This window comes from Hyperolius riggenbachi, chromosome 3, assembly GCF_040937935.1.
Source record: "Hyperolius riggenbachi isolate aHypRig1 chromosome 3, aHypRig1.pri, whole genome shotgun sequence".
Lineage (NCBI taxonomy): Eukaryota > Metazoa > Chordata > Amphibia > Anura > Hyperoliidae > Hyperolius > Hyperolius riggenbachi.
Window position 1 is genome coordinate 221,163,665 of NC_090648.1, and position 27,693 is coordinate 221,191,357.

Sequence of the window (27,693 nt, forward strand, 5' to 3'; positions counted from 1 at the left end):
ACGTGGCCAGGTCTGTAGCATCATTCACAGCCTAAATGCTTCACTTCTGATGGGACTTGCTGAAGAGCAAGGTCATGTCTGCTTGGATGTATTTAGCCATTCTCTTGAGTAGGTATGAAACAGGTATGTATTATAAGTCCTTATATTCCACTTAGCTGGTACTTTCTGAAGCGAACCTGAAGTGAGAGGCTTAATTTGGTTTGCCCTATTTATTTACTTTTAAACAATACCAGTTGCCTGGCATCCTGCTGATCTCTTTGGCTCCAGTATTGTCTAAATCGCTCACCAGAAACTAGCATTTGGCTAATCTAGTCAGGCTTCAGTAAGAACACCTTATTTGCATGCTTGTTCAAGGTCTATGGCTAAAGTATTTGAAACAGGATCAGCAGGACAACCAGGCAATTTGCATTGTTTAAAATGAAATGTCATTCTTCATATCTCTCTCACTCCAGGTGTGCTTTAAATAGGAGCTGTGAGCCATACTGTCTCAGAAAGAAAACCTACATAAGTAGATAAATACTTGCTCTACTTGCATAACTTGTATTGCACTGTCCACATTTTTTATTTTAGTGAGTTTTCTACAGTAAAAAAGAGAAAATCCTTCTTAGGATTAGCTTCAAGATAGATACAGTCGAAACGGAAAATCCTGACATCATTCCTCCCTTACTCTCTGTGTATCATTGCTCGCCCTCCTCCCAGTCTGCAGTCACTCCCACCTAGCTCTGCAGTAGAAAGTGCATGGTCTCAGCATGACAAATATTGTCCAGTTGGAGAGGAACAGAGGTGTGGGATGGGAACACGGGAGGGAAAGAGGCTTCAGCCAGTCAGGCTGCATTAGTTATGTCTGAGGGGAAAGTAAAGAAGGAAAAAAGCCCAGCATGCCCTGCAACTTCTTTTGTGCGACGGATGTACCAAATAAAAACTGGTGAATGATGTTTTCTGGAGAAGAAAAGTAAGTTATCTTTAACTTTTGGATTGCCTGGTTAGCATCCTTATTACTTGTTAGATAAAAATAAAGAATTGATTTTATGTCTGGCAGTTTCACTTTAAAGTGAACTTGTGTCAAACTTGAAGCAGTGTTTGTGGTGATATATTGGGGTGCTGATGATGTTAGGAATAAAGGAACATATTCTTTCATTTTTCTGCCTGTGTTCCGTGTAGGTCTGCCAGAAGGGAGCTGTTACCTTGAGTTGCTTGGGGCAAGGAAATGGGTGATTGTCTTGACCATACGAGGTGCTTTGAGTTTCTGTATGCAGTTCCTCTGAGAGTGCTAATGGGATTATCTTCCTGGCTTTTTGAACCCAGGAGACAGCCCATTGTCTCAATACACAAAGCAAGAGGACCAGAGTCTGGAGACTAACACAGGAATGTTGGAAATGTACATGACAGGCTACTGGAAATTAAATTATTAGTGGAGGTGCAAACGATACCCTGTAAATTACATCTATTGGAAGGGGGTTGGAATCTCTGCAGACTTTAAAAACGGAGACAGGAAAAAGCCTTAATCAAGTTTTCACCTGGAGTTGAAAACCTCACTTCACAATCTTTGATGTATAGACTTTTACCTGGAAATGGAATATGTCTGAGATTTAATTAAAACCTAGTTCCTCCACCTCCCCAAGGAAGTTGCAGCCTCCAGGCATAGCTCAGAGTATAAAAAGCAGAGACAGATACCTAATAAGAATCTTCTCTTGGAGGTAGCGCTTTAGCTAGAGATGATTGCGACTCCTGGTTGAAACGGCGTCCTCCCGTCAAACAACGTTCTAAGCTGGTAACGTTCTTTTTTCCCCCGTTTATTTTTACGCAAATATCCGTGTGTGTATTTTTGTAACTTTGATCGTTGTAACTCTTAATTTTGTAACTTTTTTACTTTGTTTTTTGTACATCTTTTGTATATATTAAGTTCTGCATCGTTCCACGTTTTTTATGAAATATTAAATCGTTATTTAATAAGCTTGACTTCTGCTGTGCTAAACTAACACTCATAGCCTAGAAGAGACTGAAGTGTAACCGTGTATAAGTTCATGCCTAATTGTACGCTTGAGCAACACTACCGTATGAATTTGTAATTGCATTGTGTGTATGAGGCACTTCTGCGCTCGACAGCCGAGTGGGAAGTCTAACAGTATCGTTCGGAACGACTGTTAGTGGTTTTGCTTCATTACAGCGTAAGATTGCAACTGTGTGTGTGTGCGTGGCGTTCTCGTATTCAGCCTAAGCGCAAAGCTGACCCAAATACGAAAACGCGGAGTGCGTATTGAGCACTCGACAGCTGAGTGAACGTGTCTAGCAACGGCTAGTGGTGGCAGTGGGAAGTGTTTGAGGGGTCCCAGCCTTGTTTTTAGCTTAAATAAGGCTGTTCCCCGCTTGATCAGGTCAAACCCGCAGTCGGGAACCGTATATGCAGGCGTGCCGCGGGCCGGTTCCTGACAGTGTTTATTAAGGGAAAGGCTAACACTGAGCTAAATGGGGAACTGTTGCTGTAATCTCACTACTTTCTGGTACTGAAGTTTGACCACAGAAAGGACCGTAACCATGTCACTTCCTGTCCCGCTTACCATATATCAGCTCTGCACTGGAGATTAGTCTAGCTTATGGTCATGCTGTTGTAAAGGGGTCATGGACACACCCCATCAGCTCACCCAACTCTTAGCGGCTGGTTCCACATCTCGTGGGTGGGTTTGAGGCTTTACACATAGCCATAAACAAGTACCTGCTCCTGTGCAGAGCTGGTGTTTGCTCTGAAGGGCAGGTAGGGGCATTTAGCATCCTAGCAACGCCGATTCACTGCGTCCCGTCCAGTCCCTGATTGACCGGAAAGTTCAGAATTGTATTGGATAAGAGTTCTGACAACAGGATAGACTAACTTGCTCTGAGCCTGCTCCTTCATGGGATGAGGTTTCAAGCAGTCTGCCTCTACTGTAGGTAGCACCTCCACATAGACCTGATGCAGAACCCTATTGGTGAGGCTAGCTCTTGTTAGCAGGTCACAGAAATTGCCCTCAGAGTGGGATGGGTTTTGCCACAGGGAGCAAACAGGCTATGTATGATGGTTGGACCATGGTTACCGCACCAAGACGACACCAATTTTCACTTGTAATTTCCTTTATATTTAGGGGAAAGCACCCACTTTTTTTTTTTTTTAGTCTGGCCTCTGACGAAGCAGGTGGGCCCACAAAACTGCTGTCAGGCCTGGTTATTCGAACCCCTTGTTTGCTTAATGTCTACTTGAAACACTTGAATAAAATTGTTTGCAAATGTGGATACAGTGTCCAGCTCTACTCTCTTGCTGCAATATAGAGTTCTGGTGTGCACATTCACATACAAAGATTCCTGCTGCAGTTTTATGCCTACAATTTAATGCTAGCCTTCCTCTGCTTCTCTTTGCTGGATAATTTCTGGAATGTCATATGTTTTTGTAACAATTACGGTATACCATGGGGTGACTGGAGAAGTTCCCTTCAGATATCAAGTAGTCCCACCTTTCCAGCAGTATAAATTCAAAGGCGCCACAGGCTAATTTGGGCACAGGGTTTACCAAAACAAAATTTGGTGTAAAGGGCACAGGAAATAGCTGGTAATAGAATATAGGGAAATGTACGGATATTATACAGTACTACTTAAAGTGAACCAGAGACGAAGCACCCTCATGTTTTACCATATATATCAGTGGGAACATTGGAGAAAACACCTACCCTGCTCTGCTTCATCCTTCACTGCTCAGCATGCTTGTTATCAGCCCTGATAAAATCCCAGGCTGAGCATTCAATCTGGCGTTGCTCAGGAATCATTATAGCCAAGTCTGTCTTCTAATTTCTTTTCAAGCCCAAGCCTGCCCCCTTCTGGCTCTATTATGATTCCTGAGCAAAACCAGACTGAATGCTCAGTCGGGGATTTTATCAGGGCTGATAACAAGCAGGCTGAGCAGTGAAGAATAAAACAGTGAGCAGGGTAGGTGTTTTCTCTAACGTCCCCACTGATATATAAATGGTAAAATTACATGAAGGTGCTTCCGCTCTGCTTCACTTTAAATCATTTAGTGAAATATCAGTAAGAGTTTCCAACATTTCACAATGACCTAACCTCTCCCTCCACTCGCACAGAACCCTCCTGGTGGTGCCTAAATGTAATTGTATCAAATAATCCAAAATTTATAAAAACATTTTAAAAAGTTGTCTTTTCTAGACTGCCAAAAGGCTATATTAGATGTGACAGCTAGGCATTTAAATGACACCCACACTTCTGACAATAGTGAGTCACTTTGCATAGGGCAGGCTGATACTTTCCTTAGTCAAAGTTATCAGTTGCTTACCTAAAGCGTTAGTGACTTCAGTACATAACATGATCTTACTAAAGCTCCCAACAGCCATTATTAAGTGCATGGAATCTCCATCAGCAACCCATAAGCACGGTTCCAAATATGTCATACCAGTATCAGCAGCAAGTGGTTATTCACACCTCTAGCTGTGCTGTGAGGGAGGCTTGCCATGTTTGAGAAACCAGTGTCATAAATAAGTGCTTATTGTGTGGCTGGATAATGTACTGGTTAAGGGCTTTGCCTCTTGACACGGAGACCAGCGTTTAAATCTTGGCTCTTTCTGTTTAGTAAGCCAGCACCTATTCAGTAGTAGACTTTGGGCCAAGACTCCTTAACACTGCTTCCTAGTAGCTGCAGCTTTGACGCTTATGAGTAGAGATGGCCCGAACCTCCGCGTTTCAGTTCGCGCGAACTTTTGCGAACTGCAGTAGACTTTAATGGGGAGGTGAACTTTAAAAAATGTATGCTGGCCACAAAAGTGATGGAAAATATGTTTCAAGGGGTCACCTGGAGGGGGGCATGGCGGAGGGGATAGATGCCAAAAGTCCCGGGGAAAAATCTGGATTGGACGCAAAGCAGCGTTTAAGGGCAGAATTCACATTTTATTGCTAAATTGGAGGCCTACATTGCTTTAAAACATCTTGCATGTGTATACAACAATCAGGGAGTGTAATTAGAGTACTTCTTCTTCAGCAGTGGCTGAATGGAGTAATGGTTAAGGGCTCTGCCTCTGACACAGGAGACCTGGGTTTGAATCTTGGCTCTGCCTGTTCAGTAAGCCAATACCTATTCAGTAGGAGACCTTTGGCAAGTCTCCCTAACACTGCTACTGCCTATAGAGCGCGTCCTAGTGGCTGCAGCTCTGGCGCTTTGAGTCCGCCAGGAGAAAAGCGCGATATAAGTGTTCTGTGTCTGTTCTTCACACTGACACACCAAACTCACTCTGTAAAGTACCGCAAACAGCTGTTTGCGTAGTGACTGCTGTGCTGGACTGGTGTGCACCATGGCGGGATTGCTCTTCTTCACTCAGTGATGTCAGGTAATGTCTGACTGCCTTATCAACTTTCAATGGTTCTTTCTCTACCATTGTTAAAGCTTACATCTGTTTTTTTAAATACTTGTTCTGCTTGCTGTTCAGTACCTGCAACAAGAATCTTTTATGGAGAGCAAATCTGCCACTGCGAGTGACCACAGGTAATGGCCGTATGCACTGACTTGACTAATACAATGTGCAGTTAACAGGTATGCACAAGGTGGTATATCACACTGCGTGCACTCACGTAGGTAGGTGGGTGCACTGAACACAACAGGTAGGTATATGCAATGCAGTGATGGGTATTACAATGTGCACCTGTCAGACACAGACAGGTACTGGACAGGCACAGTGACACTGCGTGCGCTCCACTCACATAGGTGGGTGGGTGCACTGTGAACAGGTAGGTAGGTATATGCAGTACTGGGTATTACAATGTGCACATGTCACACACAGGTAGCGGACAGGCACAGTGACACTGAGTGCGCTCACGTAGGTAGGTGGGTGCACAGTGAACAACAGGTATGTAGGTATATGCAGTAATGGGTATTACCTATCACACCTGTCACACACATAGGTAGTCACTGAATGTGCTTGGCCTGGCAGTGGCACACACACAGTATGGATTATCAAGGCTGTCTATGCAACACAAGTGTCAGTGGGACACACAGAAAAAAAAAATAGATCTCAAGAACAAGATTAGCTCTCAAAAGAGCTGCGGTGGGGTGCTATTTTAGCAATAAGAATCAGCAAGGAGCATGCTAACAAGCCTACAAGAGCCTAACTAATCCTTCCCTATGAGAGTGTCTGCAGCATCTGTCCCTTCTCTAATTACTGCAGGCACACAAGTGAGTATAATGACCGGCGGTGCCTGCCTTTTATAAGGGGGAGAGTGACTCCAGGAGGGAGTGTAGCCTGATTGGCTACAATGTGCCAGCTGACTGTGATGTAGAGGGTCAAAGTTGACCTTGATGGTGCACTATGGGGGCGAACCGAACTTCCGGAAAACTCTGCGGTTCTCCGCGATCGCGAACCACCGGAAGTTTGCTGGGAACCGTTCGCCGGCGAATCATTCGGGCCATCTCTACTTAAGAGTCCCGCAGGAGAAAAGCACGATGTAAATGTTTTGTGTCTTGTCTCTTGTCTAAGTAATAGTGTTTAGTGTGGAAATACTATCCTCAAAGAAGATCAGAGCTGTACACTCTTCTATACCTTCTAATTGGCACTAGCACAGCCAGTTTACATACCAGTCCTGCACCAGTGCTTCTGCATGGGATACATCTCACTGCAAATTCCCCAGGTATTATTCTGCATTTTTTGTGCCACATTTTGTGTCAAATCTGAAAAAAAAAAAGAATTTCTGTAGAACTAAATGTTCACCACCAGATGGGGCTAGATTACAATATCTGCCTATTTAGTGTGAGGGAAAACTTGCCTTACTCAATGAAATTTGAACATAGTGGGACTTTGTGCTGGTCATCATGGCTTCCTAGCAATGCATGCTTTTTCAGCCCTCCTTGGGGTTAAAGATGAAATAATAAGGAATGTATTTATAAATGTGTAAAGATAAGCTTTGCCGTTTTACTGCTTCTTTAACTCAGCTCTGCAACAGGACATAAGTGGCTACTCCAGAATATGCGCAAGCTTAGGCAATGTTACTGTGGGATCCAATATACAAAGAATTAGGCTATTCTCTACAACAAGCTGCCCAAATGAGTACATTAATAACCTCACAACAAAATGACTTTAACATTGTAAAAATACCAGCATATCAGCTATTGTTTCCCTCTCTGAGATCAGTTCGTTCAGGAGAGTTGGGTGACAAGTCTGTCATAATATCCTAATGCTCTCTGCCTTTCCCTCTGCTGTTTCTGTGCAGGGAGAAGCCAGTGGCCCATATAGTCTCTCTACAGTGAGGGGAAGAACAGATTGTGGCAGCATCATGTCATTCACTGATCAGCCATAACATTTAAAACCACTGACAGTTGAAGTGAATAGTATTGACTTTCATTACTCTGACACCTGTCAATGGCTTCAATTCATCAAAGGGTGTTCGATAACAAAACCCCAGTCCTTAAAATACCGCATTCGGTATTTTACACTTCACTGTGCTAATTCATCAATATTTTCCCATGTGCGGTAGAGGTTCGTTAAGTTACCGAACTACTAGGCTTCAATTCATCAAAGGCTGTTCGATAACAGCAGAGTGGTGCAGAGCAGCTTGGAATGTCTCTGTGTTGTTACAAGCTGATAACAATAGAAGGCATCCAGACATCCCTTTACATGTAAACGTGTTATAGTTACTGTTACTTGTACTGCCTTTGCAGCTCTGAATCTGTCCATCAGTCTTTCTTATCATTTTATTTATTTGCCACAACGTAGATGAACTTCCTGGAGACATTACAAATGCCATGCTTGGTGATTTCACCACCAGCATCTTTGCATTATCAAACAGGGCCTGAAAGGGTTACACCACCGAAGGGAATCTGGGGATATATTTTGACCCGTTCTCTCTGCTCACTGCTTGGGGGGTCTGAAAGCTTGTGTGGAGAAGCCTGTGTGACCTATCAGCGGCACTTGCAGGAGAACAGGGGCTGTTTCTATTGGCTGCCTGCTCCTGCTAATCATGAAAACATTCACACAGAAGGCTTTCGAAGCCTGTAACGACAGGGGAGAGCTTGAGATAAACACCAAATGTGTTATCGAATGTGGGAACCTTGATGAATTAACATTTGTTGAGCACATGTCGGTAATTTATCTCATTGCTGTGTCATTTCAGCTTCTCATTCGGTAACAGCTTTGATGAATTAACATTTTCTAAAGTGCTCCCTTAAGTCAGCTGTTTTTAGCATTACCGAATGCGGTAATGCTTGATGAATTGAAGCCAATGGCTGTATTTTTATGGACAGGAGGTGAACAGAAATTGTGTTTGCTAGATGACTGGATCAAAGAAAGTCTACAAACCAGCTGGTCCTCATGGGTGTTTTGGAAATGTAGTGGTTAATATCCACCAGAACCAGATTAAGGGCCTGCTGCCACTACACGCAGATTTGATGCAGAATGGATGCAGAAAAACTAACTCCAATGAATGCCTATGGAAAAATCTGCATCTGAAAATTGCGTTAAAGAAAGTCTGAAGCGAAAAAAAATTGCTAAATTTACCTTAGCATTCGCTTCAGAACTCTCACCAGCGCTAAACTGCCGCATTCCTGGTGAAAAACAAGGGCTGCAGACCCCCGAATCCCCGGGGGGGGGGGGGGTCTAAGGACGGTGCTTCCTGGAAGGGGCAGAGCTCTCTGCTGCAGCTCTGCCTCTTCTAATGTCAATCGCGGCGGATCGCCGCCTCTCCCTGCCCCTCTCACTCTTTCTTCACAGAGAGGGGCGGGGAAAGGCGTCGATTGACAGCAGGAGACGCGGAGCTACAGCAAATAGCTCAGCCTCTCAGGGCAGCAGAATCCACGACCAGGTTGGTCGTGGATGCTTGCCCGGGGATTTGGGGGGGGGTCTGCAGCCCTTGTTTTTTGCCGGGAATGCGGCGGTTTAGCGCTGGTGAGACTTCTGAAGCAAATGCTAAGGTAAATATAACAAAACAAATTTGCTTCAGAGTCTCTTTAATTGGAAACAGGTCCATGGGCTTTCATTGGATTCAGTTTTTCTGCATCTAATCTGTGTGTAGTGGAAACAGGCCCTAAAGCTTGGTACACAATGCAATTGGCCAATTTTACCACGTCCATGTAGTATTAGAGCTTGACTGCACAATCCATTCATAGTATTTAAATGTTTGTTGGCCCTCATATTACATGAAAGTGGTACAATTGGTCAGTGACTGGCCAATCAAAATTGGATGTGTGTATGCATCCATCAGACTACACAAGGCCTAAGTTAGAGCAATGAATTGTCACCCAACTACTCAACTGCCCTCTGTTACTGCCCCAACCCACTCCAAAGCAGCACTTTTTGTGGGGGAGTCATGGGGGCAGCATTTACGGAAGGAAATCCTGGTGGCCACCCTTGTTATGATACCTGACAGATGTGCCCCTAAGCTGTTGAGGTCACCACTGGGAGAGGTGGTGTAAATATTGGGGGGCTCAAAATTTGCGGAGGGGGGAGCAGGATTTTTATGTTGTACTGCTGATAAGTGTTTTCTTGTGCTAGCATAAGAAATGTCCTTTTACAGGAGCTAATTTTGTACTAGTTTAGAAAATAAGCATAGTACAACAAGCACCCAGGCTTCTTCATAATTCAGTAAAAACTTTCCACATGTTGTTTGTCCACTACTGCATGTCATGGCGAATGAGTCCTAGTGACTCCAATGGGCAACCCTTTTTACCATATGGAATAAAGTTTTTGCAGAATTGTAAAAAGTCTGGTTGCTAGCCTTACAGTACTACTTTTAATGGATTGTTCTGTCCTGCCTTGTCCTAAGGACCTGATCCCTCGAGGTATATGTGTAGACACATCACTATCTGTTCTACAGATTGACTACATTAGAGTTGTACTAACTTGCCATTGGCTGTTTTATTAAATTCTATTGTTATTTACACATCTTATCAATAATATGCATTTTAAGAAATAATAAAAGAAGATGCTTGGAAAAATTTTTGACAGTACTTTTTCACCTACACTTTAAAACTTTTTCAATTGCAGAGTGCAGAAAAGATGAAAAATTATCTCCAAGGGGAAAGCTTAGGAGAAAAAAATGCAACAAAAAGGACCACAATCTCAAACCCCCCATTATTATGTGTATTTTACTAGATAGCTTAAAGAGAATCTGTATTGTTAAAATCACACAAAAGTAAACCTACCAGTGCGTTAGGGGACATCTCCTATTCCCCTCTGTCACAATTTCGCAGCACCCCGCCGCATTAAAAGTGGTTAAAAACAGTTTTAAAAAGTTTGTTTATAAACAAACAAAATGGCCACCAAAACAGGAACTAGGTTGATGTACAGTATGTCCACACATAGAATATACATCCATACACAAGCAGGCTGTATACAGCCTTCCTTTTGAATCTCAAGAGATCATTTGTGTGTTTCTTTCCCCCTGTTCTCATGCACTGAAGTTTCAGGCTGCTCGTTTCTTCCTGCAAACAGCTTTGCCCTTGTCTGTAATTCTTCAGTATGTGAAAGCCCAGCCAGCTCAGAGGACGATTTATCCAGCTTGTAAAAGAGAAGAGAGAAGCTGCCCTAATCTAAATAATACACAGGCAGTGTGCATAGAGGGGCCTGGAAGGGGGAGTTCATAGCAGAACCACAACACTGAAGAACTTGGCAGCCTTCCAGACACAGGCTGACAAGTCTGACAGGGTAAAGATACATTGATTTATTACAGAGACTGTGATAGTACAAAGTGCTGCAGTAAGCCAGAACACATTAGAATAGCTTTTGGAACTTGTAGGATGATAAAAACAGGATGCAATTTTTGTTACGAGTCTCTTTAAGAACATTTATGCCTTATTCATAAATACCATATAAGTGACTGCGTTCTGAAACTGAATTGGAGAGAATTACCAAATTTTAACTGGCTATAAAAAACAACTTCATACGTAGAGTGGGGTTTAGGCAGTTTGAGGTTTCTGCTAGTGGATTGGGTGGATCAGGCACATCTCACCTGCTGTTAGTCTGTCTGCGGAGCTAACATAAGCTGACTCAATTGAAGTCCTGGTGGATTGGGTTCTGTATTTAAACATAATTCTAGCTGTCTATTTTCTATAATAAGCATTAGTGATGAAATGTGGTAGTCTAAGAAGGACTGAAAAACCTATGATCGGGTCTGTCCTACAGATAAACATTGGATACACCTCTGGGAATACTCATCATCCTAGTTCTATGACTTTGGATAGGGATTATAGCAGTTTAAATAGTATCCATGCAATAAGACTTACCAGGCTACTGAAATGTAGTCTTGATTGTTTTGACGGTTTCCTAGATTTGATTTGAATCCCGTGTCTCATATAATTGCAGACCTCTGTTTAGGATAAATACAACAACTGGATTTTGTTTTATTTTATTGTAGATGTGTGGCTAAAATGGGTGGTTTACATGTACTGTATATCCTTCCTGTGTTGGATGACCTTTTAGTAAATTACATACTTCTGGTAAGGATACATAAAATAAAGTACTGTAGATCTTCAGCACAGTTTATATTGTATTTTATCACTAGCTACTTTGTCCAGCAGTTTTTATAAATGCATTGAGTATAATTTATAAACCATTTTTATTTGACCTTTTTCAAAGCTCAGACCGGTATGTGTGATAAAGCAGGCCATAGCAGTAGAATGAGTGCTAGCAAGTGTTATGGTTTTTTTTTTTTTCAACATATATCTTCTGTTGAATATAAAGCCGTTTCATACAGATTTTCCAAATATAAAGCTATATCTGCTTGTAAGGATAGGACTAGACTGTTCATGAAAGTAACTTTTTTGGATATCAGATTGCCAGTACTTGTATTATACAATCACTTCGTGGGCCATATGCAATTCACTTTTTTCCTAGGAGAACATTTTTCATCTTCAATTTAAATTAACTTTTTTAGCACTTTGCAATCGAAAAAGTACCAAAAAGTAGGTTAAAAGTACTAGAAAAATGATTTTTAGTAATTGTTTGCTTGCTGGTTGTGTAAAAGGCATTTTATTTAAAGGGACACTGTAGGGGGGGGTCGGGGGGAAAATGAGTTGAACTTACCCGAGGCTTCTAATGGTCCCCCGCAGGCATCCTGTGCCCGCGCAGCCACTCACCGATGCTCCGGCCCCGCCTCTGGTTCACGTCTGGAATTTCAGACTTTAAAGTCTGAAAACCACTGCGCCTGCGTTGCCGTGTCCTCGATCCTGCTGATGTCACCAGGAGCAATACTGCGCAGGCCCAGTATGGTCTGTGTCTGCACAGTACACTCCTGGTGACATCAGTGGGAGCGAGGACACGGCAACGCAGGCGCAGTGGTTTTCAAACTTTAAAGTCTGAAATTCCAGACGTGAACCGGAGGCGGGGCCGGAGCATCGGTGAGTGGCTGTGCGGGCACAGGATGTCTGCAGGGGACCATTAGAAGCCCCGGGTAAGTTCAACTCATTTTCCCCCCGACCCCCCCCCCTACAGTGTCCCTTTAAGTGCACTATGGTAGAAGACAGGCGAGAAAGGCCAGTGTTTGTGCACCCTTCGTGGTGGAATGCCCTGTATGCTGATCACTGAATAAACCTAATTGCAAGGATTGATGCCTCGCCTGTCTTCTACCATAGTGCACTGATAATTCTAATGCAGGAGCACTCCTTGAGAATTTGGCAGCTTATTGCCAGTTAGAGCATTTAGTGCCAACCATCTTTTCTCTACATTGCATTGAGCATTTATTTAAGAGTTGTGATAATATCACCTAGGAGAAAACTTGGGTGAAAAAGTGAATTGCCTATGGCCCCGTATATTGTGTTTCAAATCTAATTAGCAAACAGGACTACGGTGGAGTTGATGGTTCAGTTCTCCAGTGGTTCAGGTCCTTCTTGGCTTGCAGAATTGGTATCCGTGGGAACTATTCTGTCCAACCCTCTACCCAGGGCTCAATCCAATCGCCTTAATTGTGTTTTATTAAATTTTGTTTATATAGTCCCACCATCTTCTGTAGCACTTAATCTAGTACATCTCTTTATTCATAATTTACTTCCACCTCCAAAAACTTACTTGGCCTGTTTTGCCGACGACACCCAACTTTATTTCTCCTTTAAGCCTGGCATGATGGACTCTGCTCCAGCAATAAGGCCTTGTTCACATCTAAAAATCGAAATTGCAAGCTTCTTGTGTTTTCGTGTGCAAATTTTTTTTTTTTTTAGCACCTACCGGCGCTCCACTGCGCACTGCGGTTTTTTAAAGCGCTTTTCTAAGCACTTTTTCAGAGTGATTTTTTTTAATTCACTCCCTGGAAGGAAGTAAACTCTTTGACCCGGAAAATAAATACGATGAATTTATTCTTAACGTGAAGGCAACTTCTGCACAACAATTTTATGAGCGTTTTGCATTTTTTTATACCTTTAAGGCAAAAATCGCCTCAAAAAGCCACCGCTTTGCTGAGTAGATCAGAAACAAACCGCTCTGATGTGGACTCTCTAGGGAATAATTGCACAAGCGTTTTTAGGGCGATTTTGAAAATCGCTTGAAAAATGATGAAACCGCCCTAGATGTGAACGAGCACCATGGGCCCTTTTCCACTAGCAAATGCCAGCAATTGTGTTTTTTCATTTACATTGTGTTATCCCTTTTAAATTCGCTCCAGAAAGCTATTGTAATTTACAAATCCAATCACTATATTGGAAAATACGTCTCATGATTTCTATGATAAAGTAGCAACCCTAGCGATTTAAAAATCATTAGCGATTTTGCGATTCAGCTGTGCAGTGCAAAAGGATCCTTAGGGCCCATTACCACTAGAAACACTTTTCTTAGCGTATTGTGATTGATTAGCGGTTTTTATAAATCGCTCCCATTCACTTTCATTAAAATTGCAGGAAAAAAAAGAAAAAGCTGCCGCAATTTTCGCGTACAAGATCGCAAAATTGCCGCAATTTTAATGAAAATGAATGGGAGCGATTTTGAAAAATGCTAATCAATCACAAAACGCTCAGAAAAGCGTTTCTAGTGTGAATGGGTTCTTAGGCCTTGTTCACATTGTGTTCCGTTCGTGTCTGGGTCAGTGTTTGGTGTTTTGAGGCTTTCTAAGCGGTTTTGCCAAGCGATTGCGTTTTTACACTTCCTGACGTTAGTCAGGAAGTGAACTCTTTGATCCGGGAAAAGAAATACAAAATGTATTCTTAAAAACGCGAACGCAATCACTGCACAAAGCAATTTTGTGAGTGCGTTTTTCCTATACCTTCCAATGAGGCAAAATCGCCTCAAAAATGGCTTTTCTGAGTGGATCGGAAACAAACCGCTCAGATGTGAACTGTCTCATAGAGAATAATGGTGTTAGCACTTTCAGGGCGAGAACGCCTCCAGTGTGAACGAGCCCTGAATGCTTGTTTAGCTGAGGTGCCAGAGGAGATCGGTGGGAACTGGCTAAAACTAACGCTTCTTACACACAGGGACGTTACAGGCGCACGTTAGTGCAGCCTGTAACGCTCCCCCAACGCACAGCAATGTAACACAAGTGGGCTGTTCACACTGCCCACGTTGCGTTACATTGTAACGCAGCAAAGTGCTGCATGCTGTGCGTTCTGTTTGCACATGCTCAGTCATGTTGGGGAGGAGGGGAGAGCGGCCGGGCACATGGCTAATTAATATTCACTGCACTCAGTGACGTGCAGTGTTTACTTCCTGGAGCGGCCGCTCTGTGCGGCGATTGGCCGGGCGGGACCACGTGATGCTGCATGTGTCCAAGAGTACACATCACGGCATCGCGGACGCCAGAGTGAGCTGCACAACGCGGCTCACTCCGATGTCCACACCAGAGAGCACCAGGCGTTGCGTTAGGGACACGTTATGTGCCCTATAACATACCCTAAACGCAACGTCCTGCTGTGTGACTAGCCTAAAAGTACCTGGCCCCAAAACTGCGCTGAGTTAGCACCACTGAGAATAGGGAGCTCAGATCTAAAATGCTGTGACCTTGTACACTGTGGGTGTACTAATTAATGCAGAATAAAGCCTCATATACTGTGTATATACACACACACTACATGAAAGGCATGTTAAAAGGGCGCCACCACAGGCCGTAATGTGAATTACGGCTCTGGTGGAATTCAGTGAGTAGTTTGGGTGCTGGCAAAATACGGAGCCCAAATTACAAATACAATAACATTTGTAAAGCGCTCTTCTCCCATAGGACTCAAAGCGCATAGTAGACAAGCTGTGGAATAGCTTAACCACTTGAGGACCACAGTCTTTTCGCCCCTTAAGGACCAGAGCCTTTTTCTCCATTCAGACCACTGCAGCTTTCACGGTTTATTGCTCGGTCATACAACCTACCACCTAAAGGAATTTTACCTCCTTTTCTTGTCACTAATACAGCTTTCTTTTGCTGCTATTTGATTGCTGCTGCGAGTTTTAGTTTTTATTATATTCATCAAAAAAGACATGAATTTTGGCAAAAAAATGACTTTAACTTGCTGTGCTGACATTTTTCAAATAAAGTAAAATTTCCTATACATTTGAGCGCGAAAGTTATTCTGCTACATGTCTTTGATAAAAAAAACACAGTGTATATTTATTGGATTGGGTAAAAGTTATAGCGTTTACAAACTATGGTGCCAAAAGTGAATTTTCCCATTTTCAAGCATCTCTGACTTTTCTGCGCACCTGTCAGGTTTCATGAGGGGCTAAAATTCCAGGATAGTACAAATACCCCCCAAATGACCCCATTTTGGAAAGAAGACATCCCAAAGTATTCAGTGAGAGGCATGGTGAGTACATAGAAGATTTTATTTTTTGCCACAAGTTAGCGGAAAATGACACTTTGTGACAAAAAAAAAAAGTTTCCATTTCTTCTAACTTGCGACAAAAAAATTAAATCTGCCACGGACTTACTATGCTCCTCTCTGAATACCTTGAAGTGTCTACTTTCCAAAATGGGGTCATTTGTGGGGTGTGTTCACTGTCCTGGCATTTTGGGGGGTGCCTAATTGTAAGCACCCCTGTAAAGCCTAAAGATGCTCATTGGACTTTGGGCCCCTTAGCGCAGTTAGGCTGCAAAAAAGTGCCACACATGTGGTATTGCCGTACTCAGGAGAAGTAGTATAATGTGTTTTGGGGTGTATTTTTACACATACCCATGCTGGGTGGGAGAAATATCTCCGTAAATGACAATTGTTTTATTTTTTTTTTTACACACAATTGTCTATTTATAGAGATATTTCTCCCACTCAGCATGGGTATGTGGAAAAATACACCCCAAAACACATTATACTACTTCTCCTGAGTACGGCTATACCACATGTGTGGCACTTTTTTGCATCCTAACTGCGCTAAGGGGCCCAAAGTTCAATGAGTACCTTTAGGATTTCACAGGTCATTTTGAGAAATTTCGTTTCAAGACTACTCCTCACGGTTTAGGGCCCCTAAAATGCCAGGACAGTATAGGAACCCCACAAATTACCCCATTTTAGAAAGAAGACACCCCAAGGTATTCCGTTAGGAGGATGGTGAGTTCATAGAAGATTTTTTTTTTTTTGTCACAAGTTAGCGGAAATTGATTTTAATTGTTTTTTTTTCACAAAGTGTCATTTTCCGCTAACTTGTGACAAAAAATAAAATCTTCTATGAACTCATCATACACCTAACAGAATACCTTGGGGTGTCTTCTTTCTAAAATGGGGTCACTTGTGGGGTTCCTATACTGCCCTGGCATTTTAGGGGCCCTAAACCATGAGGAGTAGTCTTGAACCCAAATGTCTCAAAATGACCTGTGAAATCCTAAAGGTACTCATTGGACTTTGGGCCCCTTAGCACAGTTAGGCTGCAAAAAAGTGTCACACATGTGGTATCGCCGTACTCAGAAGAAGTAGTATAATGTGTTTTGGGGTGTATTTTTACATATAACCATGCTGGGTGGGAGAAATATCTCTGTAAATGACACATGATTTTTTTTACACACAATTGTCCATTTACAGAGAGATTTCTCCCACCCAGCATGGGTATGTGTAAAAATACACCACAAAACACATTATACTACTTCTCCTGAGTATGGCGATACCACGTGTGACACTTTTTTGCAGCCTAGGTGCGCTAAGGGCCCCAACGTCCTATTCACAGGTCATTTTGAGGCATTTGTTTTCTAGACGACTACTCACGGTTTAGGGCCCCTAAAATGCCAGGGCAGTATAGGAACCCCACAAGTGACCCCATTTTAGAAAGAAGACACCCCAAGGTATTCCGTTAGGGGTATGGTGAGTTCATAGAAGATTTTATTTTTTTGTCACAAGTTAGTGAAAAATGACACTTTGTGAAAAAAACAATAAAAATCCAATTTCCGCTAACTTTTGACAAAAAATAAAATCTTCTATGAACTCATCATACACCTAACAGAATACCTTAGGGTGTCTACTTTCTAAAATGGGGTCACTTGTGGGGTTCCTATACTGCCCTGGCATTTTACGGGCCCAAAACTGAGTAGTCTGGAAACCAAATTTCTCAAAATGACTGTTCAGGGGTATAAGCATCTGCAAATTTTGATGACAGGTGGTCTATGAGGGGGCAAATTTTGTGGAACCGGTCATAAGCAGGGTGGCCTCTTAGATGACAGGATGTTTTGGGCCTGATCTGATGGATAGGAGTGCTAGGGGGGTGACAGGAGGTGATTGATGGGTGTCTCAGGGGGCGGTTAGAGGGGAAAATAGATGCAATCAATGCACTGGGGAGGTGATCGGAAGGGGGTCTGAGGGGGATCTGAGGGTTTGGCCGAGTGATCAGGAGCCCACACGGGGCAAATTAGGGCCTGATCTGATGGGTAGGTGTGCTAGGGGGCGACAGGAGGTGATTGATGGGTGTCTCAAGGTGTGATTAGAGGGGGGAATAGATGCAAGCAATGCACTAGCGAGGTGATCAGGGCTGGGGTCTGAGGGCGTTCTGAGGTGTGGGCGGGTGATTGGGTGCCCGAAAGGGGCAGATTAGGGTCTAATCTGATGGGTAACAGTGACAGGTGGTGATAGGGGGTGATGGGTAATTAGTGGGTGTTTAGGGTAGAGAACAGATGTAAACACTGCACTTGGGAGGTGATCTGATGTCGGATCTGCGGGCGATCTATTGGTGTGGGTGGGTGATCAGATTGCCCGCAAGGGGCAGGTTAGGGGCTGATTGATGGGTAGCAGTGACAGGGGGTGATTGACGGGTGATTGATTGACAGGTGATCAGGGGGGTCTGGGGAGAATCTGAGGGGTGGGGGGGTGATCAGGAGGGAGTAGGGGGCAGATTAGGGACTAAAAAAAAAAAAATAGCGTTGACAGTGACAGGGAGTGATTGATGGGTGATTAGGGGGGTGACTGGGTGCAAACAGTGGTCTGGGGGGTGGGCAGGGGGGGGTCTGAGGGGTGCTGTGGGCGATCAGGGGGCAGGGGGGGGGGGAATCAGTGTGCTTGGGTGTAGACTAGGGTGGCTGCAGCCTGCCCTGGTGGTCCCTCGGACACTGGGACCACCAGGGCAGGAGGCAGCCAGTATAATAGGCTTTGTATACATTACAAAGCCTATTATACATACGTGCAGCGGTGATCAGGGTGCTAGTAACCCGCCGGCGCTTCCGAACGGCCGGCGGGTTACAGCGAACGGTGGGCGGAGCCAGTCCCCGGCGGCTGATCGCGTCACGAATGACGCGATCGCCGCATAGCCACTCCCGCAGCCGCCCCCGCCGATGGGCGTATTGCGGTCGTTTGGGCCCGGACTTTGCCGCCGCCCATCGGCTGGGGGCGGTCCTTAAGTGGTTAAGCGAACTGCAGCCCAGCTTGGACATGCTCAGTAGTCTGTCATAAACAGCCTATTTCAGTGATGGCTAACCTTGGCACTCCAGCTGTGGTGGAATTACAAGTCCCATGAGGCATTGCAGTACTCTGACAGCTCTAAACATAACTCGGGAAGGCAGAGGCATGATGGGATTTGTAGTTTTGTCACAGCTGGAGTGCCAAGGTTAGCCATCACTGGCCTATTTTGTCAGCCAGCAATAGCTGAAAGATGAACTGCATCTAACCCCTGCTGTATGGTGCCTTGGAGGGGGAATAGTAATTTACATGGCTGGAAAATTTGCCACAGCAGGGTCAGCCTTTTTTTTGGCTTCACCCTGTGCCCAAATTTCCTGGCGCCCTTTTTACATATATGCCATTAGATATCCTTTAATTGCCGCCTGGGACGAGAATCTTGCATGTGTACACATTTTTTCAGCAGTCTGCCATAGCAGATCCCTAAATTATGAGAAAAAGATGAATCCGCGGGGCTCATACTTACCTGCCCCACTGACCCTGCATGGCTACCATTAAGTTGGGAGCATGTTGTACAAAAAAAAAAAAAAAATAGATGACCATTACTTAGGGCCCTTTTCCACTAGAGCGATTGCGATTGCTGAATCGCAAATCGCTAGTGATTTTTAAATCGCTAGGGTTGTTACTTTATCATAGAAATCACGAGAAGTATTTTCCACTACAGTGATTCGATTTGGAAATCGCTAATCGCAAATCGCAATCGCTTGCTGGAGCGATTTCTACAATGATAATGCAATGCAAATGAAAATCGCAAATCGCAATCGCATAACAGAATTAATGAAAAATCGCAATCACTGGCGTTTGTGATTTGTGATTGCTAGTGGAAAAGGGCCCTTATAGTCCTTTCTCCTCACTCTAGCTGCTTCCCCAGTTTGGCTTTTGTAAGTTCACTTCAGCACACTCCTCTTTGTGATGGGAGAGGGAGCAGCAGCTACCTGATGAGACTATGTGGGAGGATGGGGAGGGGAGCTTGCGCCTCTACTTTATAAGTGGGGAAAGGGACATGGCTGGATAATGGCTGGGGAACTGGTTAAAGGACCACTGTTGCGAAAATTTAAAATATATGTAAACATATACAGATAAGTACATTTCTTTCAGAGTAAAATAAGCCATTAACTACTATTCGCCTAGGTTGCTGTCACTTAGTAGTAGAAGCAGAAATCTGACAGAACCAACAGGTTTTGGACTAGCCCGTCTCCCCATGGGTGATTCTCAGGGTTTTCTTTATTTTTAAAAGCACTTAGTAAATGGCAGTTGCTCTCTCCAACTGCCAAAACTGTGTGCAGCAAACAGAGGCTAGCCAGCATCTTTTTATAAATATTTTTTCAAGGAGTTTCTATATACAGAATAAAGGCCATGCTCTGAATCCCCTATGGATCGATGGACTAGCCCAAAACCTGTCTAATATCAGATTTCTACTACCTGCTGTGACAGCAACATACCATAGGATAAAAGTAATATGGCTCATTTTACTCTGGAAGAAACATGCTTCTTATTTGCATGTGTTTACATGTATTTTAAATTTTAACATTTTCGTGACGGGTCCTTTAAGTATATGGTGGGTGCATTAGTAGGTACAAGTACAGTAGGCAGGGAAACTAGCACTCCTCTGTACTGACCAGGATATAAACATTTTATAAGAGACCATTATGTGGTCCCAAAACCCCTTAGTTTATATTAAAATACATACAATAATATAAAGAAAAGCCATAAGCCGTAAAAAAAATACATCATACTTATTTTTCTTATGGTATGCATATTACATAGTTATTTTGGTTGAAAAAAGACATATGTCCATCGAGTTCAATGTATTATAAACACCTTTATTCCAAACAAGTGTTTAAACAAATTAAAAAGTGTAAAATCATATACATGTAGCTGGTCTATTGTTTACCACATCCATATGCACACTGTCTCACACAAACATGAAGTCACTAAATCTAATCTTTACTGAAACCAGCAGGGAATATCTCCTACAAAAATGGAACAATATTTAAGTCTTGTGGTTTGTGAAAGCAGTTGGAGTAATCTGACAGAGGCCAGGTTTGGCTTCACTTTTAATCAGATTATCTTTTTTTTCCCCATCACATATTTGAGGTCAATTTCTCAAGCTGAATCATATCTCAAGTGTCATCAGACCCAATCCGTAGGATTACCATTGCTATCCACTGTAAAAGTGATACACCTTCACATGGGCCTCCAAATACTACAGCTGATCCTGATATACTAGAGTGGATCGGTGATCAGCAGTAATCAGTAACAAGTCAGTCTCAACAGTGGTAGTTTGGACTGCTGAACCCAAATAAAGAGTGTCAAATGCACTGCTCAATCTTTTTGATGATAAAAAATGCACAGTGCTACAATCAACCACTAATTTCTATTAACCTTGTTAGGTTTATAACCAGTCATGCACAGAAAGGTAATCGGGGAACAAGTGCAAAGGAAGAACACGAGCCTTTATACAATAAAAATATAAGCCACATGTCTAGAGGGCAACCAATCCAAATTTTTATTCTAAGCAGAGCATAATTGATTGCTTAAAAGTATTGATTGAAAAATGACACATTTTGGGTACTGTAAGGACTCTGCTCCACAGACTGTTGATAGGCAGTGAATGCCTCTCAAACTCTCACAACTGCTGCCTGGTAATTGCTTGTTGCTGCCTGGTAGCTGCTTGCTGAGCAAACAGCTCAACAGTCCGTCGAAAAGAGGTCTAAAGGGCCTGTTTCCATGACACACAGATTGGTTCCAGAATGGATGCAGAAAAACTAACTCCAGTGAATGCCTATAGCCCGGTTTCCATTAAACGTGATTTTTCTGATGCAGATTTTCCCATAGGCATTAATTGGAGTCAGTTTTTCTGCATCCAATCTGCATGTCGTGGAAACAGGCCCCAAGTCCAGCTCATTAACAGTTACACAGATACCTGAAATTTTGGTTCATGATTGTTTTAGGTATGAGAACTTTTGAGACTTGCTGTCGGGCAGTGTGTTCTGCTCTAAGGAGAGAGGGAGCCGCTCTGTTTCAGGCATGATGAGATTGTGAAGTCATGAGGAAGCATCTAGTTTGTTGACATGTAAAAGGGACTAAAGAAAAGGAGATAAAGATTAGAGAACCTCAAGAATGTGCAAGCCTGCCTTAGCCCTACATACCCACTTTAGATTTAGACCGCTTTTCCACGCACTGTTGATAGGCAGTAAAATGCCCCTCAAACTCTCACAACTGCCTGGTAAGTGCTTGCTGAGCACACAGCTCAACAGTCCGTGGAAAAGAGGCCTTAATCATCTTTGCCATCTCAAAAATGTGATGTATAAGTTTCCCAAACATCGCTAGCCTGCCCCATTGCAATCCACCAGGATTGAGAAGTCATGTCTTATGCTTATTAAGTGTGAAAACAAAAACTGAGTGTCGCTCACTTGTCTTTCCCAGTCCATAGAGCAGAACACTGTTTGATTTTGAACGGATCAGCATGTCTGTAAAGCGATTGTTCTAAAGCTGGACACCCCAGATATCGGATTCCTCCTTTTGAACTGCAAAAGAGCTCTCCAGCCCTTGCATACCATTTGTCATTCCTTCTCCCAGCAGCCAAGTGCACGGTTAAATAGTTTAACTATATGATGCTTAATGCATCCTCAAAATGTAATTGCTTCAGCTGCTTGGTATTGAATCCAATTATTTAACTTGGGGTCAATGAGAACTGCTAAGTCCCTCTTCAAATTTGAGGTCTCCATCTGTATCCTGTTTTTTGTATGGAGCTATGACATTGGTCTATGGAGATGCATGACTCTACATTTTTCAACATTGAATCTTATCAATTTACTGTGGGATCTTGTTATTCTGTATCTGTAGATAATAATCACAAGCATTGTAAACAGTCCTGTCGGAGGATAAGTTGGTATAGCACGATTCCAGACATTGTGGTAATAGAAGTTAAACAATGGAATGTTGCTCTGCCTTGGTAACCTTTTCAAGATGGCTGCTTCTGTAGAAACAGGGCCGGATTTTTTACTTTTTACCACCCAAGGCCCACTATCACCAGCTGCCCTGGGACCGACATCGTCCCAAACTCCACCCCCCCAACACAGCAGGGATTTCATTGTAGGCTCCTCTGAGAAATTGTAGGCTCTGAGAACAGTTGACATGATGGCAGGGATTAGATTGTAAGCTCCTTGGTGAGTGGCACATTCAGTGACAGGCAGCTCAGATCACTATAAGTGCCCATCTGCTGTCCCTTCATCCCCAAGTGCCAGATCCAGCTGCTTGCAGCCACCCACCTCTATGTGCAAATTCTGTGTAGCATGACAAATGTTCAGCAGGAGAACTGCTACTGCTGCCCACAGCCTGCCCCTTGCTTTCCTGGTGCCCTAGGCCATGGCCCTTGCGGCCTTGCCTGAAATCCAGCCATGTGATCTAAAAGTTTACATATCACACAGACACAGCTCTCGAGGGCCTTGAATGTGAACTGGTACAGAAGTATGATGAACTATGTACCTGACAAATGGTTTGATATAGCTGAGCAAAATGTCTTATAAAAGTCTTATTGTACAGAAAACTGATGAAAACTGTCTGCCTTGTTTCCTGAGCATGAAAAAGCTTTGCTTCACCTCACATTAGCAGTGTTATAAATTATAAACCGTTTATTTGCATGCCGGATTTTTGTCCACTCCTGACATGTAGTTACTGTATTCATCGCTATAGGTAATAAATGTTTCCGATGCCCAGTCCAATATTAAGTCATGGAGGTCTTCCAATTTGCTTCTAATAATGCTGAGTGCAGAGAAACCAATGCTATTTTATTAAAGAAAAACCCCAGTAGCTACACAAGCCATCTTGTAATTCAAAGTGGAGCTCAAAAAAAATTTGTATAGAAATGGGGAAGGGGTATAACCCAAGATTGTATTGCTGCCAGTTTCCGTTTTGGCTTTATATTAGTCACTCCAATCATATAGGACAGTAATGGGGAGTGTGTGTGTGTGTGTGTGTGTGTGCGCGCGTGTGCGTGTGCGTGTGCGTGTGCGTGTGCGTGTGCGCGTGCGCGTGCGCGTGCGCGTGATATTTTTTTATTTTATATCTGTCATTTCAAAAAGGTGACTCAAGAGCATTAATTAAACCTGACTTAGGGCCTGTTCAGACTATATGCGTTCCTAGCCGGTTTCAGGGAACGCGTACTGGTACCAAAAACGCATAGAAACGGCTCCTAATGCTTTTGAATGGGCTAGTTCACATGTATGCGTATGAGACGCATAAGTTTCTCATCCGCATTGCTGCACGCAGTTCTGTGCGATACGCATAGAAACGGACGCAATGAAAGTCTATGGACGCGTATCAAAACGCGTACTATTGCGTTTTTAGCGTCAGTTTTCCTCTGCGGTTCCCATAATTCTTTTTCCCCTGGGTCACGTCTTTTTGCAAAACGCAATAGAAAACGCATTCAAACGCAAGAAAAACACATGCGTTTTTCAACTTGCGTTTCTTTGAATTTATACGCGTTCTACAAACGCAGCAAGTATGAACAGGCCCTTATCCCCTTAATTAGGGAGGGAAGTGGGTGCCTCTTAAAACTGTCAATAGAAAGAAAGGGGTGCCTTGCTCAATGTCACTCAAAATTTGATATATATCTTATTAGAAAATACTTTTGCTTTTCAGCTTACAGTCAGGCTTTTTTAAAAAAAAAAAATTTGAAAAGAATTTAAGAGCAGCAGTGCATTACCATAATGCAACATTTACGCCACAACATTGCACTGTAAATGTCACAGACTTATTGCAGTGTGGTAAGCAGCATTGTAAGATTTTATAAAGCACAACCATAACATCCCACTGTGAGCCTAGCCTCAATGTTAATGGCTTAGTAGTGATGCAGATCTTCAGAGACTGTAAAATAAAAAAAAAAAAGTGCACACCTGCAACAAGTATACAGCCAAATGCAGAGTGGATGCAGAACACTGTCATTCTTGGGCTGCTCACTCAAAGTATTGCCTCTAATACTTTAAGACAGGCACTGAACAAGCATACGGCAGATCAGGTATTTCTGACATTGTCAAATTTGACAAGATTAGTTCCCTGTTGGTTTCTGGTGGGATTCAGACACTACTGCAGCCAAATAGACCAGCAGGTCTGCCAGGCAATGGTATTGCTTAAAAAAAGGTACTAAAATATGGCAGCCTCCATATACCTCATATCATTGCTGCCCTTGTTAAAGAGACACTGAAGCGAAAAAATAATATGATATAAATGAATTGGTTGTGTACTATGAATAATTACTAGAAGATTAGCAGCAAAGAAAGAAAATATTCTCATATTTTTATTTTTAGGCATATAACATTGCATTTTCTAACATTGCATCACTCTATAATATGTGCAGATTACACAACACTCAGCATTCAAAATGAGTCTTTCAGAGCAGTCTGTGAAGTAATGACCTCTCCTCTAGCAGAGGAAAAGTAAATAGTCCAGGAACAGTTGAGATAATAAAAGTCAGATAACAGCCCTCTCCATGACTAAGTTAGTCGGAGAGCTTAATAGCTTTTTTGCATAGAGATAACAACTGGAGTTTCTCAACTCTTCCTGTACTGGAAACAATTAGACTGATGTATCTGATCTTAATGTTTTTTTTCTTAGCTGTACTACACATACAAATAATATCATTTTTTTTCGCTTCAGTGTCTCTTTAAAGGACAAATTGAGTATGCGTGATCTTGGGGGAGGGGAAGACATGGTTTCATAGGGCTACAGTATCAACGTTGATACTGTAGGTCTATGGTACAATTCTCAAGACATGTACAGTATATAATATATACACCGTATATACACAGTAGGATTGTTTATACAGCATGAAAGGGGCACCATGGCTAGTACAGTTTTACTATTGATGAACTTTAACAGAATGGTCAAAAAGTTTTTTTCCATTTTGCAGGAACATTGTTTATTCTAACAACTCTTAATATACAAAAATCAACAATATTTAAAAATTTAAAAACCAAACAACTTCATTAAAACAAAAAAAGACAGCAAATCAGAACATCCATCCAAATTATCCACATCTATGCAACTGAGGTTAAATCATTCAATACTGATCTGTAGGTGTAAGTCACTATCATATACTGTGGAGAGTTGAAAGCATTCACAACAACTTTGGCTCAAAAGTGATGCTTGTGGCTCAGGAGCAGATTTACGGACGTGGAATAGGATGAAACAGTCTTTCACGTAGGTCCAGTCTGGCTCACAACTTGACTGAAGAATGTAATCTCTGAGGATGTTCAGATGACACCATGTTCTCTGCGCTAAACCAGTCATTTGCAGCGTTCTGAAAAACACTGGATTATACTGCAGAGTACTTTCCCCTTTGTAAAGGTCAACATGCATCTAACAGTTTAAAATATCTTCACGTAGGCTACTTTTATGGAAATGAAAGCAATGGAAATTTCTCAAGTGTAAAACATTTCTGCAAATGAGGGGGTAGTCAGAAACAAGCCAGCATACAGACATTCTGGTTTTGCTAAATCTACTTTTGGGATCTGGACAGCCATCACATACTAGTTGCAAGAGATGTGCTGAACATTTCTGCATTCTGTATTGTAAATTCAGACATACAAATGCAAGTTTACCATGATATGCATAATAAAAAAAAATAAAAAAAAAATCAAGGGCGACAGCCCACCAACAGCTCCTGCTGCCCGGGCTCAAGTTGGGGGGGGGGGGGGGGGGGTAGCAATACAAAGCCAAGGACAAGCAGGCTAGGCCTGCACATCCAAAAGTCCTAGTTAAGTTATGGCAGAATTCAGGACCTACAGTATGGAGTATTTGTATGCAGTATTTGCATAATCCTGCATCAACTTTTTTCACAGCTCATTGACTGTCCCTAGTCTGAACGGAGAAGGAGGAGAAGATGTGCTCAAAACAGGTGTCATCGGTCAGTAATACAAAGAGGAGAAAGAACAGGAGAGCTTCAGTATCAGCTCTGATCTGCAAGTATACTGTTAATGTGAGAAAATATCCGATTTAAAAACTGCTCTGATAAAACAAAGGACTGCAGTTAGGATGTCAGAAGGCAGCTGCCAGCCTATAAAATCTTAGCAGCTGAAGGAGTAGTGCAGCACATCCACATTGTCCAATAGCTATTTTTAAAGCTTTGGGAAAACAAATATGGTATGTAAAAGGGTCTTGCCATTTAAAAAGCAGTGTTGCAACAGGAGAAATGGGCATTTCACAGATTACAACGTAAGCTGGGATCCAAACACTGTTCCTCCATGATTAAAATTGTAGGCTTCATATAAGTTTGAAACTATCCATCAAAGGTGGACTGAGATTTAAAACAAGCGTTTCTTCTTCCAGTGCAGTAGTAAAATATAAATAAGGATTTTGACACATGGATTGCATTATACTTTAGATGTATTTTCCTCCATGGGTACAGCAGCAGTGTACAAAACACTCTTGGTTTGCTTGCTCCTGTAAAAAGATTGAAAGTACCATTATAAAACATCACAAAAAAAAAAAAAAAAAAAAACCCACAGGAATACCCAGAGCCCGTTTCACAAGGCAAGGTGTACAGCCCTCCTAAAGCAGGCAGGCCCTAATACCAGGTTTTCCAAAGTTTTTTTTATTTTCACATTAATGTCTATATCTGGCTGCAGTCAGGCTGTTTTAGACCTGTAAAGAGCCAATTCAATCCTGCACCATATAATGGTATGTTTAGAAGGTATTCTACTACACTGCAGCAGGCCATGGTTACCCTTCCTTCAGCTCACTTCACACTCCTTTTACTACACCATCTGATGTAAGCTGGTGGCAGCTATTATATGCCAGTCACAAAAGGTGCACAAACAAGAAGTGAGAACACAGAGCCTGTTGGGAAGGCTAAATATGGTTAATCTAGTTCCTGAAAGTGATGGATCTCCAAAAACATATGC

The 27,693-nt window shown here is 42.6% G+C and overlaps 1 protein-coding gene across 2 annotated transcripts in view; it reads right to left on the bottom strand.

Annotated features, from left to right (window-relative positions):
• Nucleotides 1-20,589: 20,589 nt before the first annotated feature.
• CA12 (carbonic anhydrase 12) overlaps nt 20,590-27,693 on the bottom strand; it is a 51,449-nt gene continuing 44,345 nt past the window's right edge. Inside the window, exon 10 of one of the 2 annotated variants that reach the window (XM_068275787.1) lies at nt 20,590-27,232. In XM_068275787.1, the coding sequence (XP_068131888.1) occupies nt 27,163-27,232 (70 nt within the window). In that variant the 3' untranslated portion in view covers nt 20,590-27,162. The remainder of the gene's footprint in view (nt 27,233-27,693) is intronic. The other variant, XM_068275788.1, reaches the window with a different exon arrangement.